This window comes from Amblyraja radiata, chromosome 17, assembly GCF_010909765.2.
Source record: "Amblyraja radiata isolate CabotCenter1 chromosome 17, sAmbRad1.1.pri, whole genome shotgun sequence".
Lineage (NCBI taxonomy): Eukaryota > Metazoa > Chordata > Chondrichthyes > Rajiformes > Rajidae > Amblyraja > Amblyraja radiata.
This window is the reverse complement of record NC_045972.1, coordinates 35,512,845-35,528,920: the sequence shown is the minus strand read 5'-3', so window position 1 is coordinate 35,528,920 and position 16,076 is coordinate 35,512,845. Positions and strand designations below refer to the sequence as shown.

At 40.6% G+C, this 16,076-nt stretch overlaps 1 protein-coding gene across 3 annotated transcripts in view; it reads left to right on the top strand.

The window, feature by feature from the left end:
- gnao1 (G protein subunit alpha o1) overlaps positions 1-16,076 on the top strand; it is a 198,480-nt gene that overhangs the window by 166,783 nt on the left and 15,621 nt on the right. For 2 of the 3 annotated variants that reach the window (XM_033036144.1, XM_033036142.1), the window contains exon 6: positions 1,927-2,056. In XM_033036144.1, the coding sequence (XP_032892035.1) occupies positions 1,927-2,056 (130 nt within the window). Of the gene's footprint in view, positions 1-1,926; positions 2,057-7,411; positions 7,566-11,077; positions 11,632-16,076 lie in introns of those variants that run through there. The other variant, XM_033036143.1, reaches the window with a different exon arrangement.

Below are 16,076 nucleotides of genomic sequence, written 5' to 3'. Positions count from 1 at the left end.
TCGATTTTATATCACCTGCAACATTCTTAACTTGATTATCCTTCTCATAGAGCCTTCATTTATTTCATTGAGAAGTATGAAATAACTCCTTAAATATCTGACACCCCTTCACCTTTTAAACTGGATTATTACATGAAATGGAGGGATTTCAGCTCACGCCAGTACCTTATCGTTGTATTTACCTGGGCTCTATATTGCAGAACAGTGGGAGAACCAGCATCTTGTAGAACTGTTTCACATAGGAGCTGATCAGGTGTACACACAAGATAATGGAAGTGTCAGACCATTCAGATGTTCTCTGGAGATGGAGGGCCTCACAAAAGGGCTGGTGTGTCAGACTTTTCCATTCCCCAGGGTCTGATTCGCATCTCAAAAGATTTTTCATTTCATTAAGTGATTTATTTTAAAGATGCGATTACGTAGTTTTCTGAGAGACAGTTTAGATGCCTGTTCACTGGAAATGATACACCTCATGGGAGTTGTTAGCTGGAGATTTTCGGTAATTAGCCTCTACGGGCAAAGTCAGACCACAGAGTTTTGATTAGTAAAGAACTGCAGATGCTGATTCAAATCGAAGGTAGACACAAAATGCTGCAGTAACTCAGCGGGACAGGCAGCATCTCTGGAGAGAAAGAATAGGCGACGTTTCGGAATGTTCTCTCCAGAGATGCTGCCTGTCCCACTGAGGTACTCCAGCATTTTGTATCTACAAAGTTTTGATTGTTAACTTTTTAAAACGCTACCAATGATTTAATATAAAACATCATATTTACATTTTCAAACGACATTTTTTCCCATTAGGAAAGATAATTGTAAATCGAGGGAGATAAATTTAACTGGTGTATACAAATTCTGCACTTCCATACTCAGTTTGAAATACAGTTGTACACCATTATTAACAAGGAGTTACTGTACATTATGTGCCCAGACCAGAATGTAATATTCTCTGCCCGTGCTAGTTCCCTCAAATCTGGACCTACGCTAATACTCCCTCTTAACATAAAAAAACTTTTGTGTCCTTAATTTTGTACCCACTGTAATCCTAATCCTGTGACCAACAACTACCATTTAACTAGAGATTAGTGTGCAGTTCATGCTCATATCTGGTCATCTGATTAGGACCCACAAGCTTGTACCCAAATCTGTAAGCAGTATTTAACACTGTGTTATTGGCAGTGTACCTGGCACTCATGGTTGTCACCCTGAGCCATTATATGAGTGACTGTATATTGAGTAAACAGCATACTAATGTTCATTCCATTCCATATATTTAGCCATTGGAGTGAAATATTTGTAAGTACTATTCCATTACCACTGCCCCAGTGCAACTCACACCCTCTGCACCCAATGAATGACAAGAGCGCCAGGCTCCATCTGAGTTTTCTTTAATCAGTAAAGAACTCTAAACCATTAATAAACCTCTTTAAAACCTGTAGTTTGTGAAGAGACATTGGTTTGTCTAAAAGAGATACAGCTGGAATCAACAGCACAGTGGAAGGACACGCCACCCATCTGATCCACATGGGTGTTAATGTTTCTCACAAGCCTCTCCCTTTTCTGTCAATCCATTCAGCACTGACTTATCATCTAATCTCCACTTAAATGTATCTCAACTATTCTGTATCCACCCAAATTCAAACCACATTCTGGGTAATGATGGTTACATATTAATGACCCTTAGTTTTTGGATTCTCCCCACACCCTACACATGTTCTGAAGAATGGTCTAAAGAAAGGTCCCGACCTGAAACGTCACCCATTCTTTTTCTCCAGAAATCTGCCTGACCCGCTGAGTTACTCCAGCACTTTGTGTCTATCCTCGGTTTGTTCAGCTCTTTCCCAAGGCTGGGCTACAACTGTTTGCAAAATGCTTAAAAGTGAAGTCAGCCACTGCATCCCATTAAAGAAAGTGATTACTTTTTCGCAGGCTGTTTGATGTGGGAGGTCAAAGATCAGAGAGAAAGAAGTGGATCCATTGCTTTGAAGATGTGACCGCGATTATTTTCTGCGTGGCACTGAGTGGCTACGACCAAGTGCTCCATGAGGATGAGACCACGGTGAGTAGGGCTGAGGAAGCAATGCCAAACTGGTGCCCAATGTGTGGCCTGGCAGATCATGGGATGTCAATGTGCATCCTATCAGGCACCTGGATTAGTACCCAGGTATAATCATGGGTTTGCTGATGCGTATGTGTGTGTGTGTGTGTGTGAGTGTGTGTGATCTGTACATCAATGTTCTCAAGTAGTAATGTGATTAAAATCGTAGGAGTGAAACTAAAATTAATATTGTCTCTTTGTGTAGAGGGTCTGATGACTCTTTTTGAGAAACTTAATAGAGGGGAGGATGGAATAGTGATTCCTCTTTATTTATTGAATTTTAACAGTATAATTTGCATTTAATACATTAAACTTTTAAAATGGTGAAAGTCCTGTGAGATGTGGATTGCTGCCTCTGCTGTTGTCCGTGAGATACCAAGTACACGTAATGCTGTTTATCTTGTGTTTTTAATATTATCCATCTCTCAGGATTGTGCTGCCTCAGGTTTGACGACTTTATTTCTGGTTAAATATGTTGCTCTTCCCTATTGATGTTAAGGAAAATCTTTTGTTTCGTGATGCACTGCTGATCAGTATTTTCTCTTGAAAGTTTTTCACATTTTTAATGTAATGATGAAAATGGCAAAAAAAAAAAGAAAGAAAATAATGGATTTTATAATACGTTTTAAAATAGAGCTTCATGTAGTCAGTGTTGTTGAGTTGTACAGGCATCTGTTTAGTGGCTCTTGTACCCATTATAATTCTGTTCCAAGATCCTCAAACCTATCCAATCAAGCCTTCACTAATTTAACAAGAAATTATTGCCTGAAAAATAATTGTATTTTTGTAAATACACTTGCAGGATTTTGAAAGCAGCTGAGAAGAAACAGTAGATAAGACAATCATGAAAAAATGATAACCATCTAAATTCCCCTTCATTTCTCTGCCTTTAAAACACTTCTGTCGTATGAACTAATTATTAAGATTCTAGGAGTTGTAAACTGACAGTTTTGCTTCCTGGGTGAAAGTAGAAGTTTAATTGGAAATAGACATAAAAAGCTGAAGTAATTCAGCGGGACAGGCAGCATCTCTGGAGAGAAGAATGGGATGTGGTTTATAATAGTCCTTCTTCCAGAAATAATCGAAAGCTGGCAATGGTTGCTGCCAGATTGCCCAACATGATTCCCACACACAAACTGGACTGTATAATGCGTTGATGCATTGTAGAGTTTCCCTACAGAAGACAGGACACAATTTCATGTTACCATTCTGCTCCCTATCTTGAAATTATGATCAAAGCACAGAGATCCAGTGATTTTCACTCATTCATTGTGTCTGTCAGCTATGCCTTTTTTACTAGATGCTGTGCGCTCCCCATACAAGTTGAATCTAACCACCACATAGGACAACATTTTCAAGTCAAGTCAAGAGTCAAGAGAGTTTATTGTCATGTGTCCCAGGTAGGACAATGAAATTCTTGTTTGCAGCAGCACAACAGAATATTGTAGGCATAAATACAGATCAGACCAGTGTGTCCATATACCATAGAATAGATATATACACACATAAATAAACAGATAAAGTGCAGTAGGCTGTTATAGTTCAGAGTTTGTTTGAAGTTGTGTTTAATAGTCTGATGGCTGTGGGGAAGAAGCTGTTGCTGGATGTTGCAGATTTCAGGCTCCTGTACATTCTACCCGATGGCAGCGGAGAGATGAGTGTGTGGCCAAGATGGTGTGGGTCCTTGATGATGCTGCCAGCCTTTTTGAGGCAGCGACTGCGATAGATCCCCTCGATGGTAGGGAGGTCAGAGCCGATGATGGACTGGGCAGTGCTTACAACTTTTTGCAGCCTTTTCCACTCCTGGACGCTCAGGTTGCCGTACCAAGCCACGATTTCAATCATAATGTAAGTCTAATTGGCATTAAAGAGGTGAAGGAATCATTAGGTGTTGTAATGTAATGCCAGCAATCATAAAACTTTGCAAAAGAGTTTGTATAATAATGAAAGTTAGCCAGCCCTACCACAGTCATAATCACTGGTAACAATATTCCTTCATTAATTTTAATTAAAAATCATATCTTTTTTTAATATTAAATTTACACAACCCAGAGAGAAAAGAAGGAATGGGGCCCAGTTGTGAACATTGTGTTCTAGGAATATGATCTATCACTATGATTTTCATTAGAAAAATACAGTGTACATCTCTGCTGAATCAAAATCAATGTTATTTCAGTTCAAGCAGATTACCAACAACCAATTAGGGTTTAGTTGTAACGTTTTGGCAATATATGCATTGAATGTGTACTTCTATCCTTCAGGTTAGTGGATGAGTGGAGGAAACTTTCGAATAAAGTACCGGTAGTTAATTTGATCTTCAGACTTTTAGATCCTTAGAATCTCTTCTGGGACAGAGGTGACCTGTGCAAGAGAAATGGTTGCACCTGAACTGGAGGGGGACCCATAACCTTGACAGAACGTTCACTAGTGCTACTCGGGAATTTTAAACTAGAGAAGCGTGAGATTGGGAACAAGAGGAGTAGGTCAGCAACTGAAAGGGGTGATGGGATGGTAGAGGTTACGACAATTAAGTCTCAAAGGAAGGACAGACAGGAGGAAGTGAAGGAATATGGTGTGGCTGATAGGCTGAGGTGTATTTATTTCAATGTAAGGGGCACTGTGTGGTAAGTAGAGTGATTTAAAGTCTAGATTGGTGCTTGGGACTGTGATGTTGGAGGGATTGCAAAAAGATGGTTGCGAGAGGGACACGACTGGCAGCTCAATGTTCCGGGATGTTGATGTTTCAGATGTGATAGAGAGGGAGGGTGAAGAGGTGGAGCAGCCGCTCTGCTAAGCAGAGAGAATGTCACGGCAGCACTCAGAGAGGATATACTGGATGGCTTGTCGCTGAAGCGATATGGGTAGAGTTCAAAAATAAGAAAGGTGCAAGCACTCGAATGGGATTGTACTATAAGCCCCCCCCCCCCCCCTCCCAATAACCAACCGGATATAGAGGAACAGATATGTAGGCGGATTATCAAAAGATGCCAAAGCAAAGGGGTTGTCTTAGTGGGTGCCTTTAACTTCCACAATATTGACTGAGACTTACTCAGTGCCAACGGCATAGGGAGGGCAGAATTTGTTAGGTGTATCCGAGAGGGTTTTCTGAAACAGTATATGGATAGTCCAAGCTAAGAAGGAAATATACTGGACCTTGTATTGAGAAAGTAGCCTGGCCTGATGATTGGTGTTTCAATGGAAGAGTATTTGGGGGATGGTGATTGCAACTCCTTAAGTTCTAAGATTGTTTTGAATAGGATGTGTGGATCTTGTGGGAAGGTAAGGCAAATTATAATGTTATTAGGCAGGTGCTCGGAAGGGTACATTGGTAGCAGTTGTTAATGGGTAAGTCCACATCTGACAAGTGGGAGTCATTTAAAGGCCAGTTGATCAAAGTTCATGTCCTGCATGTTCCAGTAAGGAGGAGGGATAAGGACAAGTTTCTTTATTTAAAACAAAATAAAGGAAATCTTTTATTTCAGACTTGGTCAAAATCTGAAATAAAATTATAGAAAGATCCAACTGCATCTGAAAAGAGATTTCAGGTATGTAATATCTTCATAAAAGCATTGAGTTGCAGCCAGTCTATATTCAGAGATGTTGTGTTTATTAAGAATGCTCCCTGAAACTTTTTATCCATTGAAACTATAAGGTAGCAAACTAGGTGTCTGTGACATTGTTTATTCGCTGCAAAACAGCCATGTAGTTAGTGTATCTCGTGTCCATTCCGGTTCATAACAGGAATACCGAGCATGCTCATGCTTACAGGTAAATTTAAAGAAACATGACAAAGTAGTACTCCTTCATCAGGAGGGTGTGATCATGGCATTTTGTTTAAGTATAATTCCTACCAGAAAAGTATTCAGCACGGCAGGTAATAAGAGGAATTCTGACAAAGTTATCTTTATGCACACTTACTGATTGCATTCAGTCCTTCCTGCATGGGTCTGCTTGAAATATTCAAATGGTCTCTGTTAACATGCTGTTCAAATCCTATCTCCTCTGACTATTGCATTCCATGTGATTCTTCTGTCCAAATGCAAGTGTGAGATCAGTGGGGGTTATAGCAAGGATTTCCAGCTTCATCACCCTTAAAGGCAATGTTGGTATGTAAAATAGCAAATAGATGCAAAGTGGACTTTTGCACCTAGCAAGTACAACGCGGTGAAGTAGAATGGTATTATTTTGAAACACGTTAATTTTATGGTGTAAGTTGCATTACTTAAATTATATATTTTATATGAGAAACCTCCAGAAGTAAAATGTAATCAAAGTATGGTCCTTGTTTGAACATTCAATGGTTTCTGCCTAAATTCCACACAATCCATGATGTAAAGTGACAGCTCTCGGGCACACTGTGCAGGTTATTTTGGATTGCACTGTGGCGTATCAGTGCGGTGTCGCGAGCTGTGTGACCATCCCATGACTCTGGGTGTGCTTCGTCCTCCTTTTGTCCGCTCTCTGGTATCACGACCCAGGGGAAGGAGGTGACCCTGCAGCTACAGCCTCGTGCTACAGCCTCTTGACACCGCCCACCACCGGCTGAATATTGCAGACAAAATGCTAATAATGAGATTTTGAGAGAACACCCCAAATTGGCAGGTATGAAGCTTCTCTTGACCAAGAATTGAAAGCAGCAGTGTGACCTCTGGCCTGGATTTTGTTGGGTACACTTTCCATCACTCTGTCCCCTTCGAAGGCTTGCAGACCTTCACCGAATTGGCCATTTACTCTGCCTCACTGCTCGTTCTGTAAAATGGCATGTTCTTATGGGATCACATTTTGGCGAGAGACAAATATCTCTGTGAGCTGATACGGTGCTATTCAGTCACCTCATAAAAATCTTTGTTCCTTCTCTCTGGCCTATTCTTCACCACTTTCAAGTCATTACCACAACAAAGTTTCAGAGGTCAAGAAGAGGTTAATCACTGACTGTTTTCAAGTCTAGATTAATTCAAGGATCTCTCGATATCCTGGGTTAATGTATCCAATTAATGTATGCCACTGCGCTCTGGTTACAAGTCTCTGCATGGATTTTGAACCTAGAGATAGAGAAAGGCAGCAAGTCTTTGGCTTTAGTTTACCAGTACATGCATGATGCATGAATTATATCATTTATAATTACATGACTTTAAAAGGAATAAAGTCTTGCAGCATAGCATTGTGTAAAATTTCAAAATACCAGTGACCTTCCATAATTAACGTGCATTTAATGTGTAATTGTAAAATTATACCTTTGCTCAGCTGCCAAGATAGAAATGTCGCTGTTTGATTGCAAGCATTTGGCATAACCACGGGTGATTCTTTCTATTGCAGAATCGCATGCAAGAGTCACTGAAGTTATTCGACAGTATCTGTAACAACAAATGGTTTACAGACACTTCCATCATCCTTTTCCTTAACAAGAAGGACATATTCGAGTCAAAAATTAAGAAATCACCACTAACAATCTGCTTCCCCGAATACGCAGGTAACATGACCACAGCCAGATCGCTAGGGATGAAATTGGATGGGCTGGGAGAACAGAGGTTTTTTTAAATCATTTGGTAATTTATTTGAACTTAGTTGGCTTAATGTACAGTGCCCTCCATAATGTTTGGGGCAAAGACCGTCATTTATTTATTTGCCTCTGTACTCCACAATTTGAGGTTTGTAATAGAGAAAATCACATGTGGTTAAAGTGCACATTGTCAGATTTTATTAAAGGGTATTTTTATACATTTTGGTTTCACCATGTAGAAATTACAGCTGTGTTTATACATAGTCCTCCCATTTCAGGGCACCATAATGTTTGGGACACATGGCTTCACAGGCGTTTGTAATTGCTCAGATGTGTTTAATTGCCTCCTTAATGTAGGTATAAGAGAGTTCACAGCACCTAGTCTTTCCTCCAGTCTTTCCATCACCTTTGGAAGCTTTTATTGCTGTTTATCAACATGAGGACCAAAGTTGTGCCAATGAAAGTCAAATAAGCCATTATGAGACTGAGAAACAAGAATAAAACTGTTAGAGACATCAGCCAAACCTTAGGCTTACCAGAAGCAACTGTTTGGAACATCATTAAGAAGAAAGAGAGCACTAGTGAGCTTACTAATCGCAAAGGGACTGGCAGGCCAAGGAAGACCTCCACAGCTGATTACAGAAGAATTCTCTCTATAATTAAAAAAAATTCCCAAACACCTGTCCAACAGGTCAGAAACACTCTTCAGGAGTCGGGTGTGGATTTGTCAATGACCGCTGTCCGCAGAAGACTTCATGAACAGCAATACAGAGGTTACACTGCAAGATGAGAACCACTGGTTAGCCGCAAAAATAGGATGGCCGGGTTACAGTTTGCCAATAAGTACTTAAAAGAGCAACCACAGTTCTGGAAAAAGGTCTTGTGGACAGATGAGACGGACACTAACTTATATCAGAGTGATGGCAAGAGCAAAGTATGGAGGAGAGAAGGAACTGCCCAAGATCCAAAGCATACCACCTCATCTGTGAAACACGGTGGTGGGGGTGTTATGGCCTGGGCATGTATGGCTGCTGAAGGTACTGGCTCACTTATCTTCATTGATGATACAACTGCTGATGGTAGAAGCATAATGAATTCTGAAGTGTATAGACACATCCTGTCTGCTCAAGTTCAAACAAATGCCTAAAAACTCATTGGCCGGCGGTTCATTCTACAGCAAGACAATGATCCCAAACATACTGCTAAAGCAACAAAGGAGTTTTTCAAAGCTAAAAAATGGTAAAGTCTTGAGTGGCCAAGTCCATCACCCGATCTGAACCCAATTGAGCATGACTTATATGCTGAAGAGAAAACTGAAGGAGACTAGCTCCCAAAACAAGCATAAGCTAAAGATGGCTTCAATACAGGCCTGGCAGAGCATCACTAGATAAGACACCCAGCAACTGGTGATGTCCATGAGTCGCAGTCTTCAAGCTGCCATTGCATGCAAAGAATATGCAACAATATACTAAACATGACTACTTTCATTTACATGACATTGCTGTGTCGCAAACATTATGGTGCCCTGAAATGGGGGGACTATGTATAAATACTGCTGTAATTTCTGCCTGGTGATACCAAAATATATAAAAATGGCCTTAATTAAAATCTGACAAGGTGCACTTTAACCATATGGGATTTTTTCTATAACAAATGTCAAATTGTGGAGTACATAGGCAAATAAATAAATGAAGGGTCTTTGTCCCAAACATTATGGAGGGCATTGTACATTAAGCCAAATAAGTTCAAATAAATTACCAAATAATTTTTTTTTAAAAGCCCTTTGTTCTCCCAGCCCACCCCAAACATTATGGAGGGCAGTGTACATCCTTTGATTGATAGTGCAAAATATGCCAAGTCATCGTGATCTCCCTGTTCAAAAAATTTACTTCAAAGCAGTTGTGTTAAGGAATAGGACCAAAATATTGTTGGCGTATAACCAAGTGGATTTGTCCAAAATAACCAATGTACCCCACCGGAGTCTATCGATGATTCATCCATCTATTTCAACCAAGGCTCCTGCAATTTCTTCTCTCGCCTCCCACAGTGTCCTCGGATATATCTGATCAGGCCCAGGAGATTATCCACCTTCATATGTCTTAGGACGTCGAGCACCTCCTCTACTCTAATACAGACTGTTCTCAATACATCTCCATTAACTGTTTCAGACTCCCCAGACTTCATGGCGTTCGCCACAGTAAAAACAGAGGTGAAATAGTCATTGAGGACCTTGCCCATCTCCTGTGGCTCCACATGGAGATGACCGTTTTGGTTTCTGGGGTCCTATTCTCTCTCTAGTTATTCTCTTTCCCATAAAATACATAAAATTTTCTTTAATATTATCTGCCTGAGCTATCTCCTACATCCTTTATGCCCTGATTTCCTTCTTAAGCATCCTCCACAGTTTCCGAAACTCCTCCAGGGATACACTTGATCTCAGCTGCCTATACCTGTCCCATGCCTCGAAACGTTGCCTATTTCCTTCGCTCCATAGATGCTGCTGCACCCACTGTGCTTCTCCAGCATTTTTGTGTACCTTCGATTTTCCAGCATCTGCAGTTCCTTCTGAAACACTTCAATTTCTCTTATCACCCAGGCTTCCTGCTATGCCCTTTGTTCTAACAATCCCAGTCAAAGATTAGGTGAATGCCTTCCTCTGCAGCAATACTGTTGATGCTTTCATTTTCAGACACCCGTGTCCCTGCAAGTGATTTGGTAAAAATAATTCTCAGCTTTCGAAGATCCAGGAATAAATAGAGAAATATGTGTTTTCAGTTTTTTAGACATTGACATTCAAAAAGCTGAAAATCTGAAATAAAAACAGAAAATATGAAAAAGACACAGCACGCCAAGCACGCTGTGGAAGGAGATACAAGGTTAATGATTCAGATCAAAGACCCTTGATCAGGATTGATATTAACTGTTTCACTTTCCACATACTTACTGTATGCTGCCTGACTTGCTGAGTGTTTCCAGTGTTTTCTGATCGAGACCCTTCTTCAGACTGATGTCAGGAGAGTGGGAGGTATATAGATAAGAAATTGTATAGATAAGGAAGTGTACGGTGTGAAAACGGGACAAAGGGAATGAAGATCAAGGAAAATGTAGAATAGATCATTGTTAGTTGGGAGAACAGAGCAAACAGAGATAAAATGTAGTCAAAGACAGTAAGACTGGTTGGAGAACTGGGAAGGGGGGGGGGGGTGTTGGAGAGAGAGGGAAAGCAAAGTTTACTTGAAGTTAGAGAAGTCAATGTTCATACCGCTGGGGTGTAAGCTGCCTAAGCTAAATATGAGGTGCTGTTCCTCCAATTTGCACTGGGCCTCACTCTGACAATTGAGGAGGCCCAGGACAGAAAGGTCACTGTGGGAGTTGGAGGGGAGTTAAAGTGTTTAGCAACCAGTTAACTGGGAAAAACAATTTTCAATATTGCTGATGCTGTTTTTTCCCTGTGTTTGTCTGTCTGTCTCTCTCTGTTTCAGGCCCTAGCATGTTTGCTGAAGCTCTTTCTTATATTCAGACCATATATGAGAACAAGAACAAGTCCGTGAGCAAAGAGATCTACACGCACATCACCTGTGCAACCGACACCAATAACATCCAGTTTGTTTTTGATGCAGTAACCGATGTGATTATTGCTAACAATCTGCGAGGGTGCGGATTGTACTAGAATCATCGGATGCAAGAGGATGGCATTTTTGCAGATAATTCTACCACTGGTTTTACCATAGAAGAAAACAGAGCAACCTATTTTCAAAATCAACTTGCAGAGAGAGCGGGATTGGACAGGTTTTATCGTCATTTGCACTCATGAGTCAGGGAGCGAGATACATAACCCTTAAGGCACAGTTATACTGCTACTCTTGCATTGATGATGTAGGTGCCCTTCAGTGCCTAAGTAGTAGTATAACTCATGAGACCACTGATAGCCGAGGAACCTGGAAGTGGGAGGAGACACAAGGAACTGCATATGCTGGAATCGAGCAAAAAAACAAAGTGCTGAAAGAACTGAGGCCAGGCAACATCTGTGGAGGCAAATTATAGACATTGTTTCGGGTTGAGACTCTTCTTCAGACTGAAGAAGGATCTTGACCTGAAACATTGTCTGTCCATTTCCCTCCATAGATGCTGCCTGACTTACTGAGTTCCTCCAGCACTTTGTCGTTTGGTACCGGGAAGGTGCCTCTCATTTTAGTTGGCCCCTGCATTGAGTGCCATATATTGTTTGCTTAGTGGTGCTGGCCCATTCATTCATACCTAAGCTTTCACATTTTTATCAATATACACATGTATGCTCAGGTATACATACTTAGCCCCAATATATGAAACACACACATACACACGCACGCACACACACACACACACATGCGGATTGCATCCTTGTAAATTGTTCTTTGCCGTCAGTTTTGGCGGTTTCACTCTCTCATTTGCATGTTCCCATGGTGCGTTCAGTTCAAACACATTTATCCTTGCGTTAACTTTACCCGAAATGTTCATCATCTTAATTATGTAAATTTCAGAATTAAGAACTATACAGCTCACGCGCTTCTCAATTTGCTGGACAAGCTGATTATTTTTGGTGCGACTGCTAAAACTAAAATGGTGATTTAGTCAGAAAGATATTGCTGAGGAAATGGTGAATGATCATCTGGCTAATGCTGAGATTACAAGTAGGCTGGGCTTTGTCAAAACACTACTGACTAGTTGTGTGTTGTCTGATCCATGAGGATTCATGTTATCTAGTCTTGTGGACCAGTGTTGGCTCTCTTGTCTGTCCGATAAGTGAGGAGCCATATCATCGGCTTCGTGCAGACCTGTATTATCGGGTCAGAAGGAATCACAAACAGGTTTTTATGGCTCAACGAAACAAACAAAGTCAGCACTGGGGCCATGTGTTAATGTATGTTCAAGTGTCTGCCTTCCTTGGGCTTCACGATTACAGCCAAAGACTTAGGGTCCAGTATTTGAAAATATTTATAGTATCTGTCATGGTTGGACAGTTGTTCACTTTCAAGAACTTCGGTAGGAAGACCTGAGAGGTAATTGAGTCCATTATATATGGACCAGCTCTTAGAAAGAGCAAGACGTGCAGATTATTTTTTGCCAATTAATCAAACTGCCAAAATTTTAACGGTGATCCTTTTAAACACTCCATAATTCTAACTGTGCAAATAGTGTACATGTGAGAGGAGATTCATTAATGCTACATCCTTAATTAGAAGCCACATTATATCTTAAAAGTCACAACGTATATTAGAGACTACAAAAATTACTATCAGGATGACTTAAATCAAAATTATTTAACAGAACTAAAGTAAAATAACTTTATTTCTGCCCCATTTAATGATGTGTTTGTCCTTTCAGAAGAAGCTGTATTTGGAAGATTTATTATTACATTGAGTTTTTCTGCAGTGTTCCTCCCTCTCCCCAGGCACAGGACGAGTACTTTGTGGAAGAACTCCAAAACAATAAATAGCATGTTTACATTCTGATTGCATGGAAGAGTCTGGGCTATTAATTGCTTGTGGGGTGGATAGGTGCAGAATTGACTTTCTTAGGTGTTTTTCACAACAGTTGAGTCACAGTTTGGCTATTTAAACAATTAACAGGACTCAACTCAAAGCTTCAGTGGAAGGTTTTGGCATGGAAGTGGCAATAAGTGTTTATTTACATTTGGAACGGAATCAAGGGATATGGGGAGAAAGCAGGAACGGGGTACTGATTTTGGATGATCAGCCATGATCATATTGAATGGCGGTGCTGGCTTGAAGGGCCGAATGGCCTATTCCTATACCTATTTTCTATGTCTCTATTTTTATGTATTGAGTTATCTCATTTGAGTGATGCAGATAATTGCAGTTGGTGTCCAATTTTTCACACAGGTTCTCAACTAGCTACCAATAGGATCAGTGTCTATGAATCTAACATTGTTTCAGAGAAGGTGATAGAATAATCTTTGGTCCTCCAAGGCCTTAATTATTCCCTCTGACAACATATGCAATCTTTTTTTTAAATTTCAAAATAGACTTTATTCAATTAATAAATATATACAATACAGGAACTGTGCAAAAAAAATAATCCGACATTCTCGGAGGGTATACAAACATTCAATACTGTTTACACAAATTACACAAATGTATCCCCCACCCTTGCCACTCATGTAGTCCACTGGCGTGGAATCCCTTCCCTTATTTTTGAGGAGCGTCTCCACCACACCATATGCAATCACAACAATAGGTGGCAGCAAATAACCAACGTGAGCATTAGAGAACGATTCAGCGGATTCTGCTCCTGATATTTTCTTCTCCTTTTAGAGAATCATTCAGGCTTCGGCCCTTGTATCCACATTGTCAGAAAGTGAACTTTTCTTCTCATAGAAAAGCTTTACCGTGCTTTCCAACTCCTGGACCAGTGCATTGGCTGTAACAGCATCTAAAAGCATCTCCTTGGCATCAGCTCCACCTACATCAACCGACTCCAACTGGTCCAGAACGCAGCCGCCCGACTCATTACCCACACCAAATCCTGGCATCACATCACTCCAGTCCTCAAACAACTTCACTGGCTTCCCATCTCCCACCGGATCAACTACAAAATCCTGATCCTCACCTACAAAGCCCTCCACCATCTGCCCCCCCCATATCTCACTGACCTCCTCTCCCCCTACCAACCCTCATGGTCCCTCAGATCCACATCAGCCGGTCTCCTCTCCATCCACAAGTCCAACCTCCGCAGTTTTGGGGACAGAGCCTTCTCCAGGGCAGCTCCCAGGCTCTGGAACTCCCTCCCCCAACTGATCCGCAATTCTGTGTCCCTCACCATCTTCCAGTCCCGCCTCAAGACCCATCTCTTCACCTCTGCCTATCCTTAGCCCCACGTCCCCCTCCCTTTTCATCTGTGCATTAATTGCCTCATATTGTGTTTTGCATTGAATTCTGTCTTTACTTTGTGTACTAGTCATGTCTCTACTATTTATTTCATTCCCCTTACATGTTTTTCCTCTACCTGCTAAATTTTTGTAAGGTGTCCTTGAGACTCTTGAAAGGCGCCCATAAATAAAATTTATTATTATTATTATTATTATTATTATTAAAAGCAGGGGTAGTTTCTGGCACTAAGTTATAGACTTCCTCCCTCCCAAATTCCCTCCCCCACATGCACACACACCTATCCTTTAGCTGAAAGTAATAATTACCTTAAATCTGTACACCTTGACTTTTCAGGGAAATTGGCTTCTATTGTAATTCTATATACCCCAACAAACTCTCTCTTAAGCTTCCTCTGTGCCAAAGAAAACAGTTCCCACCTGATCAATCTCCGTTCCTCCCTAAAATTATCCAGTTTAGGTAAAAATCTCCATTGTTAATTTCTGTACGCTCTTTAAAGGTGTAACATCTATTTAATAAAATGGCCACTGGAGCCATGCACAATACTGTAATGTGACCCAGCCACGCCTTTTTGCACTGTTCTGCCACAACCTCGATAGCTTTCTTAACCACTTCATCCATCTGTCTTGCCACCTTCAGGGAATTGTGAACATGTAGGAAAAGGTCCTATTTCTCTATCCTACACAAATGTAATGCCTTATAATTCTCCGTATTAACACGTCTTTGCCATTTTTCTGCTCACCTAACCAGTTTGTTGACAATTTCCTGTAGCGTTAACTTTTCTCCTTCCCATCAACCACATGCCTATTATTTTCAATATTTGTTCTTACTCTTTTCTTAGTTTTGTTTCCCAGTTGAAGCATTTTCTTGATTTTTGAATGTTGTTTTCCTTTCACTGTCTTATAGAATGTATATATAATTTATGTTTTATGTGTTGTCTGAGTCCATATGCCTTTGATACTGCTGCTGCAAGTAAGCTTGTCATTGTACCTGCACTTCATCATATTTGTGCTTATACCCATAAATGGACTTGACTTCTTAACTTCTTAATCTTTATACATTTATAAAAGTCTATTGACTTTTCCTTGATTTCTTTGCCAGTAGTTTTTCAGGCTCTCTTTTTATTTGGCAAAGTTCCTTAAACATTCAACTGTAAATATTCAACGCTCTCTGTAGGAGTCGGCTCAAGATATCTGACATGTCCTTTTTTGCCTTTTCCTATCTGAAGATTCTTAGTCATGTTCCTCACCATCAACCACATGCCTATTATTTTCTGTCTAAATGCTGAATAATATCGCTCAAAAGGCTAGGGACCTATTTTCAAACCCCGGTGGAAATGGTTGCCCAGTCATTGAAATGCTCATCAAACATTGCTCCTTATTTCCACTGGGCTAACTTTATGTCCACCTTGCAACGTTACTTTGGATCCCATGGGATTTTGTTTTTCCAATTAGTGTGCCCCAAAAAGACCATGTCAACTCCATACACACTAAGTATACCATAACACATAAAATGCTGGAAACAATAAACATGACTGGCAACATCTGTGGAGATTGAAACATCACTAACATTTCTGATTGTTGACCCTCAAAAA